General features: G+C 43.6%; 1 protein-coding gene across 7 annotated transcripts in view; it reads right to left on the reverse strand.

Moving 5' to 3' along the window:
• ACIN1 (apoptotic chromatin condensation inducer 1) overlaps positions 1-17,059 on the reverse strand; it is a 32,975-nt gene that overhangs the window by 6,128 nt on the left and 9,788 nt on the right. For 6 of the 7 annotated variants that reach the window (XM_037503056.2, XM_037503057.2, XM_054689215.1 and 3 more), the window contains 5 exons: positions 13,800-13,888; positions 11,590-12,849; positions 10,893-11,108; positions 10,089-10,204; positions 2,789-2,930 (listed from right to left, as the gene is read on the reverse strand). In XM_037503056.2, coding sequence (XP_037358953.1) covers positions 2,789-2,930; positions 10,089-10,204; positions 10,893-11,108; positions 11,590-12,849; positions 13,800-13,888 — 1,823 coding nt within the window. Of the gene's footprint in view, positions 1-2,788; positions 2,931-4,645; positions 4,954-10,088; positions 10,205-10,892; positions 11,109-11,589; positions 12,850-13,799; positions 13,889-17,059 lie in introns of those variants that run through there. The other variant, XM_037503058.2, reaches the window with a different exon arrangement.

Raw genomic sequence — 17,059 nt, forward strand, 5'->3', positions numbered from 1 at the left:
AGGTTCTTTATGAAGGGCAATTGTCCCGAGGGAGAGTCTCAAGACTTTTCCAACCAAGTACAGACCTTTAGCAAGGCTTACTTTTTCCTCTCCAACCAGGACTTAAGCCTTAGGGGCTCTGCCAAGGACAAGATACTTCCAAACTTGCTTTGGAGCAAATTTCTGCCCCAAATACTCAGTGGGAGACGACTCTGGACAGAGCAAAAGGAGAGACGGAGAAAAGTGGAAAAGAGCATTCCAAGGTTCAAGTGCTTATTTCTGGAAAAACTAAGACCTACTACCCTTCTAAGGGTAGGGCAGGACCCTCTTGATGAAATCCCTCTTCCCATCCACCGCCCCCCCTCCCCCAGCCCTGTTTGTGTTGTCTAACCAAGTCTCCTTGGTCTTGTTAAGGGCCAGCCTGACATCTAACAGGGCTGCTCTTGATGGGTAAGTTAGTGAGAAAAAAAAAAGGTCTTAATTAAAACAGGAAAAACATGAACCAAATAAATAAATCCAATAAAGAAATCAGAAAAAGATAAAGAAAAAAAATTAAAATAAGAGATTAAAAAAAAAAAGAAGAAGAAAATAAAGAAGAAAATAAACTAGGAATATGACAAATGTTCCAGGTACCATCTCACACCTGGGATCTTCAGTTCAGCCAATCGCACCTCACTGTGTACTGTATCTAGTCAACCGCCGGTCCAATCAGAATGAGCCCTCCCTGCTAGGCGCTGTGCAATTGGTGGGGGGTTGGGTTGGCAAAAAAGGTGGGCGCACGGCGTGGTGGTCAGCACGGCACTGCCAGAGTCCTCCCAGGGGCGCAGGGGGGGCGGGAGGGAAACGTGTGGGGGGACGCTGCCCAGTTTCCATGATGTCAAGACAGTTCACTGGCGGTGGCCAGGCTCAGCGAGGGGTACAGGGGGGAAAAGGGGCAGAGACATCAGTCCCAGCCCTGTAGGGGCATCATCTTGCAGTCCCTGATGAGATGGCCTGTGAGTAGCAGGTATGGTCCTGGCCTTTTATCGTGAGAGGCAGACAGGACCCTAAGTCCACCAGTGGCAAGCTGCAGCAATACCACCACCCAAAACTTGGAATCCAGGTGGTGACTCCAGAGTCCCTTTCTCCTCTGCCTGTACTGGGGAGGGGGTCCTCTCACCGAGTGGGATCATGAAGACTCTGATGAAGGCAGCCTGGGGGTAGTAGGTGGAGAGCCCCAGGACCTGGCAAACATTCAGCAGCAAGGTCAGAATACTTTTCTTCTGAGAGTTGTGTGTGGCATCTCCTCAGGGACTCCAGCTGAGACAGTGGTTCCATTCAGGTGGATGGATGAGCCCCTGCCTCCAGGGATGGAGGAGAAGTTGGAGCAACCAACATGCTGCCCTTCACCATGGACAACAGGGACCAAAGGAAAGTCCATCTGATGAGCAAGTGGTGACACACGGCTGGGCTGTCATCAGCATTAAATCCCTGGGCTCAGACCCTAGACTTCTCTGCAGGTTCCTAGTTGTCACAGCGTAAGCCGAGGACCCCACTCGGTATTTTACAGCATGGCACTGTGATCGCAAACATTGACTCTTTAGGTCTTGGTGCCCTAGATGGGGATCCCAACAGTCTGTAGCAAACAAGGCAACCCACAGTCCTCAAAAGGGCAAGGGTATGTGGGCAAGCGCCCCAGCACTGACACAAGCTCTTCTTGGGGTGTCCCAAATAGGGAGATGATGCAAGTCCACCCCTTTCCAAAGGTTTTTTGCTTTTTCAATACAAGTCTCTCCAGAACAGTGCTCTTCTTGGCCCCCTGATGTAAGCAAGGCAGGGAGGCAAAAGGGGGCCCATCACAGGATCCCATATACATGCCCCCCTCTGGCCAAGACACCTGGATAGCAGACTCGGCTCTGACTGGGCAGCTCAGTAGCAGCGGGTGGGTCCAGAGGAAGAGGCGGCATCAGCGATTGGCCAGTTGGGCAGGGTTATATTTTACGGGCGGATTACCGTACATGAGGTACTTGGACAAAGTTTTACGGGGAAGAAGGACCTTGTAATAAATAATATTCTGCACATCAAATCACTTTCACCGGCCCCCACCCCCGCAACACACACCAAAGAAAGGCTACACACACAACAGTCCCTCCCAACCTGTTACCCCACTCCCAAACCCAGCTAACTCTTTCTACATTTAAAGAGCCAAGACAGACTTCGCTGGCTCTGATGGGGGGAGCCCCCTGAATTGGGTACAGTACACAAGGTAACATATATGTCAAAAATAGGAGATGTGGGGAGAAATCACAGGAATAGAGAAAGGGCCTTTGGGATCATCCCAGCCCCTGGCTTCTAAGTAACTACATCTCTGGAATAAGACCACTGGGGGGCAGAAGAGGAACAAAAATTCCTCAGCATGGCTGGTTAGCTGAGAACCACTAAAGCCCTCTAGATGGCGTTGAGCACCATGAGGCTCTTAAAAAGGAGGGAAAGCTAAAGGAGTTACAGGGGAGAAGCTCCAGAAGAGGGAAAGCTAAGGCTGGATCTTAGATTAAAAAAGGCCATTAACTGGCGGTAGTCGCGCACATCCAGGAGTCTGGACTGAAGTATTCCCCCAACAAGGAAAGAGGAACAAATGAACCCTGTCCCCATCACACGGGGCCTCCCTTGCTAAACCAGCGAATTCTCCCTTGGCCTGATCCTGATCCAAGTCTGCCTAATCCCTTCTTAAAAGTTATCCCACTGTGTAAAAGGGACCACCAGAGTGGTCTGCTCTTTCCCCTAGGTCCGCTCAGGCCCACCCACCCCAACAGGCGGCTTGAATATTTACCTCTTTCTTCTCCTCATCTTCAGCACTGCCCTCTGGGCGGTCATCATTGCTGACTTGGTCTGCAATAGGCATGGGGGGCTCTGGAACCTCATTTTCAGGTCTGTTTTCACTTGTGTCCATGGTCACTTCCTCCTTCTCCTCACTGACAGTATAGGGAGAGGTTGGGAGGGAAGGGCAGGAAAGAACCGAGGGGAAGAGAGAACAAGACGTTAGGTTTTGAGTCAGAAAACCCCCATGCCTCATCATCTGGGTCCAACTGGAGGAATGCTTTTCATGTAGGACTAGAAACCTTGCCCCCACAGGAAAAAGTGGAAAACTGTTTTTCTTGGGAAAAAGCACAGATCACAGCAACCATATCCACCTACTGCCCAGATGGAAAAAAGCTGTGGTGTGGGGTCACACTCCAACTGGTAATTCACCAGAGTACTCTTACGAAGAGAAACACCCCAGGAGATAGGCCTCCCTATCCTCTAACCACAGGCACCTTTATTTAAAACTGAATTGCATGAGGAACTAAGAGAAGTGTGATTCCTTAAAAAGATGAGAAAGAATGGCCAAAACTGTGGCAAATGATCCCGATCATCTATTTAATCAATTACCTAGTAAGTGAAAAAGCCCGCTGACCCACTGCACCTGGGGACACCAAGAAAGGAGAAATGGTGGGGGCTGGGAGGGAAGCGCTGCAGGGAAAGGACTGGTGAAGGCTCAAGCTCTTTCATCCAAAAAGAGAGACTAAAGCTGCCAGGGAGAGTAGGAAAGCTCACAGGAGAATCGGGCCACCTTTACCTGCTCAGAGATGTAGGAATTGTTCTTACATTCAGCTTTTGCCCAGTTTCTCCCACTCCCTTATTCCAACTTCCGAAAGAGAGAGAGAACAGGCCTCCAAGTCAGGACATACCCTCCCCCACACCATGCATCTTCCCCCACAAACACGGAACCCATTTGACACCCCCCCATCACACAAGTTAGCTCCCATAAGGCAATGAATCCCAGAGATTCCCTTTACATAAACTAGCTTCCCATTCTTTTTTCTGCTGTCATCCCTAACTTCTACTTCTAATCTCACCTCCCCCACTACCACCCAAACACTGGGGGGGAGGGGAGAGAGAGAATCAAATTAAGATGATCAGAGGCCTAACCTCAGAAGAGAGGAAACCAAGCCTCCCAGGCTGACAACCACACCAGAAAATCCAGCATTCCCGATGGGCTGACTGACACTCAGAGGTCAGAACCGCTTCCCCAGAGCAGGCAGGGAGGGATGCACGGGAAGGGGGAGGGGAAATCGGAACTGTGCCCCCAGCTTACAGGCCCCCACAGAAACACACCATTCAAATGCCTAAATCTAAAGAAAAGGTTTATCCAGAAAATACCTATTTCCCACACAGAAAGGGCAAGAAGGGCCAATTAGAAATCGGGAAGGAAGGACAAAGGGGAAAGCAGAATGACTGAAAACAAACTAAAAAGAAAGACGGAATGAAAGCCATGGGAAGAGAAGGAAGATGAGGTGGGCGAGGGCGGCAGGGAAAAGGGATACATGGAAATGTGAAGCTCTCACCCTTCTTTGCTTTCTGATAACATGATTTTTTTTCTCCCCCTGGAAGTGCTGTTTATCCCTTTCTGGAATGGAAGAAATAACAAAAACCAAACAAAAAAATCCTAAAAAAATTAAAACACACACACACACAGACCTTCCTTGTCCCGAGAGCCCACCGCTTCCTCCCCGGCCACCCGATCCAGAGAGAAAATTGAGATGCAGCTACTGGGGATCCAAAAAATGGTAAATGGAAGGGGAGGTGGTGGTGGTGAGGGGAAGCTAAAATAGATCAGGCTTTTAAGAGATAAACGTTAAGTCCTCACGGCAAACCCCGAGTTCGGCTGGATTGGTCTCTCTGGAGGAGGAGGAGGTAGAGGGCCAGGCTGCTGGTAGTGGCTGGCTCTATTGTATTGGCGGAGCGGCGGCGATCAGCCGGAGACATGCAGGGGAGCCATCTTGCCACTTACCCAGCAGCCCGTGTGTGCGGATGGGGGAGGGCCCTGCTGCAGCAGGGGAGGGGAAAGAAAAGAGGGAGGGCGCTGAGTGAGCAAGGTTCTTATCCTCAGGCAGGCCACAGGGAGCTCACAGTTGGCTCGGTAGGCCTGGTCTTTTGCCGTCTTTTCTCAGGTTACAACAGCTACAGAGAAGCCTAACCCCAGAGGGAGAGGGTGCTCTCTCCTAGACTTCTCAGGGGGCGGGGGTGGGGGCGGGGGATGGGTGGAGAGGACATACAAAGTTACAGCTGCTTGCTTGGAAGATTCCAGAGACTATATGGAAGGGAAATAGCATAGGAGTGAAAAATGATTAAAGAAGGAAGATAAAATCAAAGTCAAATGAAAAACAAAGGAGGGCATGAACAATTTTTTATGTGCCCACCTCTCTCTATTGAAGCCAGGCGTGGAACACTGAAACCAGATCAGTCACTCACTCTTGAAGGTGAGGAGGTGGGATGACAATTGGCACCATCCAATCACTATAATAACGGCAGCTCACCCTGAGCAATGACCACGAGTTACTATTCCAACCTGTCCTTTCTCCAGGGATGGCATAAAGAGTGGATAAACAGAGTTCCCTTTTGAATTACCAGTAGAAGGGGTTAAGGGGTGGGGTGGAGGGTGTCTCTGAAGAGATGACAGACAACTTTGTTTCACAGAGTCTTTAATAAGGTCTCCCTGCTCCACGGTCCACCGGAGTCAGAAAGGAAAAGATAAACAGGGGAAAGGGACATTGGGTAGCTGAAGCACGGAGGCCGCTTCTTGGAGCAAGGGCTCCAAGGTGAGGCTACACAGGGCAGGGGAGCTCTGCTGGGTAGAAAGTGATAGGGAATGAAATCACAGGCATCTTGATCAAACTAAATGTGAAATGGGGAAGCAACTCTGATTACTCAAAAAAGTATTCAGTAAATGCTCATTTGTTGACTGCAAAGGTGTTCCTTTTGTGTCCTAGTGGCAGTAGAGGTTAAACACTAGGACAAGTTTTTGAGTATTTAAACAAAACTCTTAATTAACTTACTTATAATACCAGAGCTTTTAGTCAGGAATAAAATTTCCTCCTTGCTGCTTAAAATCTTAAACTCACAAGCCAACTGCATGGTAACGCAATCTTGTTTATACATTACTCCATACACTCCCTTTCATTTAGTAGTATCTATCTGCTCTGTAAGGTTGAGTGCTCTGCAGTCAAATTAATTAGGGCCCAATCTGGGCACAGGCACTGGCCCTGGCCCCAGCCCCACACAAGCTGTGTGATACTGGACAAGTTCCTGATCCCCTCTAACTGTATCAGTTTAATCTGTAAAGTGGGGATAACAACAAAAACGATGTCATGAAAGTGTGGTAAGGGTTTGCTCTTAAGAATCTCGCTTGGACCACACCCCAAGTCAAGGTAAGGAGATGCAAACACATGTATGGTTCAATAGGCCATTACCTCATTTGATGCCACCTGGAGCTTGCTCTGCGTTTCCTCAAAGAGTGGACTGCTCTTTCTCTGATTCAAAGGCATTCAGTAATACCTCTTGGCTTGACATGCTTTCAGTAATCCCCTCATCACTGTATAATAACTGCTGATTTACTTGCCTCTTAACTCGACCCAGCAGAGCTCCTCAAAGTCAGGGACTGCATTCCTTGGTCCCTAGACCAGGGCCTAACGTAAAGAAATGCTAAGTAAAGATTCCTGAATTAGGCTGTCACTGTGGGTACCAACTGGACACTTTGATAAGTGCTTGCTGAACTAAAAGTTTTCTTTAAACAATTTTTGGGGATAGAATCCCCAGAGACTGTTATCCCACAGAAAACATTACCACCAAATGTCCTTATGTAAATGTTCCCTGCCCCTCAATAATCCTAAAATAATTTCACATCTGCTAGTATGCCTCTCCAGAAGTAGCTTCCTTAGAGGGAGAATTTTCTGTTGGAAATTTTTTCTTCTTCAAGTATTGCACCATGTTATCCTCAGCCTTCTTAAGACACAGTAGGTTTGTGCCTTCTATTTCCCCACAATCAATTCTGTGGGATCCAAGAATTCCCAAGACTTTAATTTTCATTTTCATGAGAAAAAAGAGGAATTCTTTAAATTGTCCCCACAGGGGACTCAATCCACTTGTAGAACCAGTCCCAACCCCAGTGTCAAAGCCCCACACAGTTTTTCTCTGTAGTCCCTTTTAGACAAAAGGCATCTCCCTTACCACATATTTTTCTTGCACAAATGTTTCTGATAGCTTTGACAAAGATGTGAAGCTGCATGAGGGCTGGGGGATATCTATCCATAATTAAATAGCACACAAGGCATTTATAGCACAGCAGAGGATAAATCTCCTTGGAGGCTAATAATACCGAATTGTAAATCATATCTAAATATGAATGAGGCTCAGAGAAACTAATGGAAAAGCAAATTCCTATAAACATATGTTTAAATTTTAGCTATAGAAAATTCATGAGAGGCCAAGGACCTGATGTGAAATTTAATATGAAACAGTTGGATATGACTACCCCCAGCTATAAGATTAAAGTACAGAACCACCTCAGGAGCATACTACTTTCAAGATAACCAAGGATAGTATGATTTTGAGTGGTATGACACCAACTTCTTAGTAAGCAAACTCTACTGATGACAATAAATTCTATTTTTTAAAATTATGCAGCACTTGGCATATTGGCATGCAAGTCCCTCGGCGAGTATCAATTACACTGTCATATTGGCTTAAAGGATCATTTCCTGCTTCCTTCTCGGGCAAAAGGACAAATAAGCATAACACCAAAAGCCTGAAATTGCTATTGCCTATAAGGTTTGCATACATAGGAAGGTTGTATTTTTTAAAATTCAGGTTTGAATTAACTACTGCTAGATGATATAGTTATAGCAGGGTTCCCCCCTCTCCCATTTTTTAATGTAAAAAGAGTACCATTACTTTCTGTTGTATGGAGACATTTTTTGTTATAGCCACGGCACACAGAAGATTGGATTTTGGAACATGGTTCAACTGAAACGGGATTAAGGGCTCAAAAGTTCCTGCTCCAATGAAAAAGGTATCTCCCCTCATAAAATCTAGAATTCCTCAGGGCATAATCAGAATCAGAATAGATTTAACCAAGCACAGCAAAAAAGTCAGGCATGTCTAATAAGTGGTGAGAGTTCTTTGAAGTCTAATTTTTTTTTAAACACTATACTGAATCAATAGGCCCTACCTCTGCATTTTAAAAATCATGTGACTTCTTGAGACAGATAGATTAAGCCACAAATGGTCTTTTCCATTTAGCACTGCTGACCCCACTTTTAAAATTGACCTGGGCTCCAGAGGCCACCAGTTCGAAGTCTAGGACTACAGATGGGTCAAAAACCAGGTAAAGAGTTGTGAATCAGTTGTAGTAGGGCCTCCAGAAATGAGGCAAGCTTCTCAAAGATTCATTTACCAAATCCAATGCCAGAACAGCTTATGAATTTAGGCCTTTGGCCATGTCTTTGTTAGGTTGCTGAACAGACCCATCTGGAAGGCAGGCAGAGGAAAGTAAGTAAGAGGGATGTGTGTGAGCTACTCCTGAGCTCAGGTTACATTTCTAATCTATAGCCTGTCCCACTGCAGCTTGCCTAGGCAACAATGGACAGTCTTAGTATTTGCTAAGGTGCCAATGGCCTATCATATTGCCAGAATCAATGTGACTAGGTTACTCAGTCATAAAATGAAGATCAAAGCCACCTTTACCTGGGAAGAAAAGTCTTGTATGTGACTCCAAGTTTCATCAGCCCTGGACTTGCATGCAAAAGTCCAGAAATAAAGGTGCTTCAAAATAGCATAAAATGCTGTTCTGTAGCTAGGATCTCACAGACCCACAGAATTTTAGGGCAAGCAAGCATTTCAGAAAATTACTTGCTTCTCAGTGCATAGGTGGCAATTCCTCCCAATTAGTAGCAGATTATCAATATCTACTTCAAAACAGCAAGTATACAAAGGACATGCTGTACTCCCCCTTCCCCCAATGGGTTAGGAGAGGGAGGACAGATATTATCTTTGGTCAACAGATATGGAAGGGAAGGTGTCATCCCATTTCCGCAATGGTGTAGCTAAGGAACCCTGAACACCGTCCAGAATCCGCTGTTTTCACTTCATGGCCCTTGAGGTTTTGAAAAACCCTTTCTCAAAAGAGAAAACCAAAAATATTTCAAAGGGAGTAAATTTTTTTTGGCTTTCAAACCAAAAATGTAATGGCCACAAGATGGCAGTGGCGGCAAGAGAATTAGAATGGACAGAGTGAGGGTATATTCCAAAGCAAAAACTGTACAGTAAGGAGTACAAAACTATTATTAAAGCCACAAGGTAATGTCATCTGCTCACCCCCTCCAAAAATCAGAGGCAAAAGATAGTTCCCAAATTATATAAAGGGTAAAGTTCTACTGTGAGTGTGTTAAATGACATAAAAGCAATTATAGAACAACTTCAGGTCAACTGTCTACGTAAGATATTCACCAAAACAGTAGAGATTTCCTGATGTCTGAAAGCTAAGCTATCCTAGTTCCACCATGCTTTTCTTTTTCATTTCCCATGAGATTATGAAATCAAGATTTTTGTTTCAGTGGCTTAATTTATAATACGTAGCTCAGAATAATGAATGACATACAATTGTAAATGTAATTTTAGGTAAGAGTATCTTTACATAGTATCTAAGACTAAATATAAGAAATAAAAACATTAATTGTATAAATGGTAAACTAGTCCAAGGACCTCAGGGGCACAAGAGTAAACTTCAGACTTGATATAGACTTCATATTTGCCTGTATTGTATTCTAAGAACTAAGACTGTGATTGATAATATGATAGTTAATAACCAGGGAAAATGCAAAATCTGAAAAATAGCATCCTCCTGTGTTATTCTTTGTAGACCCTCAATATCCTTAACTAAAATGTTCCCTGACTCACACACAGCTGGTAACTGTGAGTGAAAGACTGAGTTACAATGCCTTTCTGGAGTCAATTCCATTACATAGTCTTGAGTTTGGACACAGAAACCTCTGCCACCTGCTCCTAAAAGGAACTGACTAATTTGGTAAGCTGATCCCAGATACGGGTTGCTTATACTCTCACCACCAATTTTCAGACTACCTTAAGAGTTCTGGTGGCAAGTACCAACATAGTAACTGAAGTATAGTCTCTGTCCAGAAAAAGGTCTATATTTATGCTTTAAAAGGACTGTTTAGTCAAAAACCCCTAGGGAGAAAAGAACTATCCCACCCTTCCAGTTCCTTGTTATACCCAAGTTGAGATATATCACTTACACAGTGTGAAGAGTCCTTTCTGATTCTGGTAGGTGAGAGGTCTGAGTCTCTGAGGTTTGGGGCTGTGTGGCAGCTGGTGGTTCTGCCTCTTCAGCTTCACACTTCTTTGGACTCCCCTATCAGGACAAACATAGCAAAACAAACACAGCAAAGTATTTAAAACTATTCTGTTCCTTTCTTTAACCTGGAGCTGGTAAAAGGCAGAGCAGGATATATACAGTACCACCTCCATACAAAATCTACACATTTCATTTGAGAAAGTGGAATGGAATATTGTTTAAAGAATTGCTTTCTATGCCAGCAATCATTTTATTGGATTTTTATTATTATTATTTTTGTGTAGAAGAACTGGGGTGTAGGCCAGAGGTGTGTGTGGAGGGTAAGAGGATTCACCAGAGACAGAGTGGAGAGCAGAACAGACAGATCTACTGAAATACACTGCTGAGGGGAGCACTGGCAGAGACAGGAGAGGTCTGCTGGGCCATATGTGTGTTAACTTCCTGGTTGGGGATCAAACTCAGGCCACAGCGGTGAAAGCACTGAGACTTAATCCCTAGGCCACCAGGGAGGCCCCCTTCCTGGATTTTTGAAACAACAGAAAAAAGCCTTCATTTTGGGTAGAAAAAGAGATAGTCTGAGGAAGAACTGAGGAAATGAGTTCAGTAGAATCTAACAAGTATCCCCATACTTATACATTGCAACTGAACTTTTTCCAGACTGATTTTTCAGTTTTATAATTAGTACAAAAGGGAAACTCGTGGCTAATTCTCCATCTCCTTCTAGGGTAGGGGCATGATAGCCTACCCGCTCAAGTTGTAACCTCTGGGTCACATGCTTTTCAGCTGGCTCAGGCTGGCTCATACGTCTCACTCGGACAGAGGATGACATGGAAGTCCTCTCCTTTGGCTCAAGGACCTGCAGTTGTGGCACTGGTGGAGCTGTAACCTCCTGACCAGAAGAGGGATCTTTGGTTTCAGTGTAGCTGGTGCTGCTGTCCCTGGAGACTCCAGGGCTCAGAGACTGAAGAAATGAAACACAGTAAGGCAAGTTACTTTACATGGTACTTATTCTACGGATCACTGAGTTTTCCAACTTCCACTGACCAAATTTAATACTTTGGGTTTTTGTGTATTTCTGTTTGAGTCAGTGATTTTGCTGATTTTCTAGATCAGTCAACATTATTACTAAGTCCCAACTAGGAGTTGGATATTAGGATGCACATGTAAAAAGGCATATCCATACCGTCAAGAAATTTATGATCCAGTGAAGGAGATGGGTAAGTGGATTCAACATTCTTTGGAGTCAAAGGACCTCAAAATCAAAAAGCACCCTATTTTGGGATCAATTAATTAAAAATTATAGACTGAAAAGAGGGGGAGGTAATCAGTGAACTGGGGACTAAAGGAAGCTTTTCCTATTTCTGCCAAAAAATCATGATATGGGGTTCAAAAACACTGGCATACATAGAAAACATCTATGCAACCAGGATTTTCCCACTTACTTTTCTGCTGTTGCTTGATGCTGAACGAGAACGAGAACGGGAACGTGACCTGGACTCTGATGTTGATCTGGAGCCCATCTTGGATCTACCACGAGGGTTGGTATGAGCATGTGGTCGGGATACATCTCCCTGCTTGGATCTTGGAGGTGAGCGAGACTGAGAGCCTGAGCTATCAGGAGAGCGAGATCTTGATCTAGAACTAGAGGATGAAGATGATGAGGACCGGCTAGAGGATGAGTCGGCTGACTGTTTCAATCGGTGGCTTGGGAGATGAGTATGAGAAGCCCCTCTGCCTTCCTTCTGTTCCAAAGATGGCAGTTTCAGAGATTCCTCACTGATCCCTTTGGCCGGTGCTAATTCCTCAATTTTTAGAGGGAGTGGTTGAGCAGATTTTTCTGATTCAGTTTCAAGACCCTTCTGGGTTGTTTCAGCTAGTGTGCTTTTCTGAATTAGAGGCAGGGGACTCTCCTCTGGCACTTTCTCTGCTGGAGATTCTGCTTTGGCATCTGCAGGAGTTGACAAAGGAGACAGGCCACCCACCAAGTGGACAGTATGCTGAGATATTAATAGCTCCCTGGCCTCGGCCTCTGTATTAGGAGGAGATAATTGAATGAGGACAGGGGGTGCTGGGCCTTCCATGGGCTCTATTTCTTCTTCACTTTGGAGTTGTGTATTACGTGGTGGAGAGGATGCCTCCTTGGTAAGTAAAGGTGGTGGAGTCTCCTCCTCGCTGGCAGTTTGCTCTGGTTGTAGCACAAGTGGGGCCTTCTCTAAATCTTCAGTTAGTCTAGGAGGGGAAGGAGACTTTGATTTTTCCTCCAAGCCTTTTGAAGATTTTATTTCTCTTTCTTCCTCCTCAAGGGGAGAAGCTGTTTTCATCTCTTTCTCCTGCTGCTGTCTAGCCAGATGACTTCTTCTTGCTTCTTCTTGGGACCGTGTAACTCTCCCTCCTCTCTCTAAGCCCTCCTGTTCCTGGGATCTTATGGTTTTGGGTTTCTCATCTATCACTTCCTCTGGTTTTGCTCTGGGCAGCTCGTCCCCCTCATCTTCCTCAAACTGTTTCAGGACTGGTGCATCCCTAGATTTCTGTCCCTCATCTTCTACCTCCTCGTCTTCCTCATCTTCTTCTTCCTCCTCCTCTTCCTCCTCCTCCGCTTTCACATTTCGATCTGCTCTGACTCTCAGATTTCTGGAAGGTGTTTCTTGATCTTCCTCCTCCTCAGCAGCCTGGCTACACTCAGAGAGTTTAGCTGCTCTTGCCTGAAGGAAAAGACACAAAAAGCCTCTAAACATATTTACTCACTATCAACAGAGGAGAAAAATACCTCACAAGTCATATGAAGGAAGGAAACCTCAACGATATACCTTCCAGAAATACAGAACCAGATATGACAGAAGACAAGCATTATTAGTATGGGTTCTTATGGTAATCAAAATAGAATGACCAAAAGGGATGTAATAATGAAATTGACTAATTGATATTTTTAGCTTTAAGCTTTTTTTTTTAAAGATTTATTTATTTATTTATACAAGCAATGGGCACAGTCAGAAGCGCAGGAGAGTGAGAGAATTCGCCAGAGCAGGCAGAGGGACCAAGGTACACTGCTGAGGGGAGCAGCGGGCAGCAGGAGAGGTCTGCGCACCATGTGGGACCCTCACCAGGTAGCCGGGGAGCAGCTAGGGATCAGCCGGGGATCGAACTGGTGCTGCAGAGGCTGCGGGCAGCTTTGCAACCCAGTGCTCAACCGCTGCGCCACCGGGGTGGCCCCTTTAGCTTTAAGCTTTATTAATAAATATAAAAAGAACATCCAAAGGTACGGGAAAGAATGACCTATCACCATTTTATATGATTTTCATCATTTTGGTATACTTAATCCCCCCTCCCCTTTTTCTTGCATAATCATAATTATACTACACACACTTTTGTATTCTCAACACAGTATCACAAAGCTTTGAGGTTTTAATTGAGTAATTATTTTGTATCTTTGCTAATAATGTGCTTTGGAAACAGTCCAGCCTACAAACTCCTACAATCAAGTTTCAGTGTTCACATATTCACTTAGAAATCTGAAGGCCAGAGCAAGTCTAAATTATAAAACAAGAAAAAGAGAAAGAAAATGACAAATCTAGAGAGATGCCAACTATGGAAAGGTTGAGGAGGAAGACAAGACATCCAAATCATGAGATGCTTCAGGAGATGTCTGGGTTACCTGTCTGACCCTAGATGATCGTCGCTCTCCTTTCCTTGGCTTCTCGTCATCAGATTCACCCTTCTCTTCAGACACAGAGGAACTTTTTCCTATCAAATGAAAGAAAATCAAGTCAGACACATGAATATGAACATTCATTCAAGGCTGCTTCCTAAAATTCAATCCATCACAGAACACGAGCTGGTCAACACCTATCCAATTCGATTTCCTTGGCTTCTATGTGGAAGAACAGACCACATTAACACCCTAAGGGTCAGTGTCTTAGGGGTAATACTTGTACACATTCCCAAATCAATTCTCATTTACAAATAACGCAAATAAATGTAAAATAACCAGCACTTCAAATTGTCAAGCAGAGATGTACAAAGCACACTTATTTTTATAAAATGTTTTATCACTCTTAATTAAAGCTCAAGACTTCACTATGTTTGATGTATAAGTTTTCTTTGGATTATATATGCTATACTAGTTTGGACAAAGTATTATGGTTAATATACATACCAGTTTGTAAAATAACAACCTTACGAATTAAGTACTTAAACAATGGTTTTCAAGTCCTTAAATTTCCTAGAAATTATTTCAAGCCAACAAGACAGGGATTAAAAACTAGGCCCTGGGCCTCCCTGGTGGTGCAGGGGTTAAAGACAGCACTATCAAGCTATCGCCAGCTACAGGCAGCCAGGGAGCAACCCACATGGCACAGCAGACCTCTCCTGCCTCGCCTGCTGCTCCCCTCAGCAGTGTATTTCAGTACATCTGCCTGTTTTGTTCCCCACTCTCTCTGGTGAGTCCTCTCACCACCTGCACCTCTGGCTTACACCCCAGTTCTTATATGCAGATAAATATAAAAACAGATAAATAGATAAACAGATAAATCTTTAAAAAAAAAAAACCTGGGCCCTGTTGATTGAATATTACAAAGCATGTAATATTGATGAGAAGGCACATATTGATGAGGGTAAGTATGGAAAACAGCCTAAAGATAATTCTATTCCACATACTCACTTAAATAGAATGGCCTCAATTTTAATACACTACAAAAATTTTAAATGATTCACAAAACTATGTTCTATACATTAATAGTAAGTTGTTGCAAATAAAGCAGATGGCGTAAGCTCTAAGTCAAGGTCGCGTCTATGGCCATACCACTATGAGCGCACCCGATATCCTCTAAGTCAAGGTCGCCTTTCTTATTTCTATATCCCAACAATCTAATGAACTAATCTTTGTTTCTATAATTAAAAAAAAAAACAAAAACAGAAAATGAACTATAATACTGCAAATGGTTTGTAGAATTTCACTCCATAATCAGGAATTCAATAGGATCTCTGAATATATACCATTTCCCATCTGGGTTAGTGAATAAAGACTTGCATTATGGATATGAGCACAGGGTCTATGGTCAGGATATACAGTGACAGGCTAGACTCTTTAGCAAGCAACTGAAGACTAATCTATAAGAGAAAAATAATGTGGTAGCTATAACAATAATAATTTTATAGTTACATGAATGGAAAAGGTTTAATTACAACATGAGTAAAACCAAAAGAAAATGTATTATTTTCCATGAATTTTAGGTAAATCTCCTTTACAAGCATAAGAGAAAGAAACTGTGCTACTGTAGTTTAAAAACAACAAAAAAAGGTGGAGGGATGCATAGGAAGAACACAGAGGACCTTCAGAACAGTGAAACTATTCTATCTGGTACTATTAGTGATGGATATATGTCATTACATATTTGTCCAAATTCTTAGAATGTACATCAAAAATGAATCTTTAGGGGCCTCACTAGGGGCAGTGGGGATAAAGCCTCAGTGCTCTCAAGCTATTGCCAGCCATTGCGGCATCAGTTTGATCCCCAGCCAGGGAGCTAACCCACATGGCACAGCCGACCTCTCCTGTCTCGCCCTCAGCAGTGTATTTCAGTGATCCTCCTGTTTTGCTCCCCACTCTGTCTCTGGTGAATCCTTTCACTCTCTGCACCTCTGGCTTACACCCCACTTCTTATATGCAAAAGTGAAAACAAATCTTTAAAAAAAAAAAAAGTGAATCCTTAGCTAATTATGAACTTTAGGTGATTATGATATGTCAGTGTAGGCTGGTCAGTTGTAAGAAATGTACCATTCTTATGGGGGATGTTGATAATGGGAGAGGCTAAACATACATGGTAGCGTAGGGCATGTGGGAAATCTTATTTCCCGCTCAGTTTTGCTATGAACCTAAACATACTCTAAAAATACTCTTAAAAATCATTATTAGGATGCTCAAGAATTATTTATTTTTTTTTATTTTTTTATTTTTTTTTTTTATAGAGGCATTTTTTTTTACTTATTTTTATTTATTTGTTTGTTTGTTTGGTTTATACATGCACTGGGTACAGTCAGAAGCGTGGGAGGGTGAGAGAATTCACCAGAGCCAGAGCGGGGAGCAGAGCAGGCAGAAGGACCGAAGTACACTGCTGAGGGGAGCAGCGGGCGGCAGGAGAGGTCTGCGCGCCATGTGGGACCCTCCTCCGGTGGCCGGGGAGCAGCCGGGGATCGAACCGGCGTCGCAGAGGCCGCGGGCAGCTTCGCAACCCAGCGCTCAACTGCTGCGCCACCGGGGAGGCCCAGGATGCTCAAGAATTAAAAAAAAAAAAAAAAAAAAGTTAACCAGGTTTTAAAGAGGAAATTGAAAGTTGCAGATTTTTAAGCTGATACACAGACCCGAAAAAAGAAGGAAAAATTATACACCTAAATATCAATCGTGGTTATTTTAGTATCTGGGGTTATTGATGACTACCCATCTAAGTATTTGCTACCATCACTCAAGTTCTATACAACAAACATTCTTTTTATTTTCTTTTCAATTAAAAAAAAAGAATTATAAGCATATATCTAAAGTCCTACAAAAGATGCTTTGTGGTAAATCATTAAGCACATATATGCTCTGAATAAAATGATTCTAAGGAAAAAAGGTAACATACAAAGTTTGTCAGAGATTAAAGTGTCAAATGGGTCAATTAAAAGTGTTAAAGTTTTAAAATTAGATACTATAAATAGCTTCTTTCTCTACCTATTGTAAATATTCCATCCTACTGGATCATGTTGTTTTGATTCAGTAAAACAGCAGTGATAGACATCTAGCTCACTACTCTGGAAGCACTTGAACAAGTCATCAAAGAGATGTGAGGAAAATGAGCAGGACTGCTTACAGAGTTTTGGCTATTTTGGGAAAAAATAAATAAATAAACACGACAACTGGAAGAGTCCTTGGAATAA

This window comes from Talpa occidentalis, unplaced genomic scaffold, assembly GCF_014898055.3.
Source record: "Talpa occidentalis isolate TD23 unplaced genomic scaffold, MPIMG_talOcc4v2.1 talOcc4.11, whole genome shotgun sequence".
NCBI lineage: Eukaryota > Metazoa > Chordata > Mammalia > Eulipotyphla > Talpidae > Talpa > Talpa occidentalis.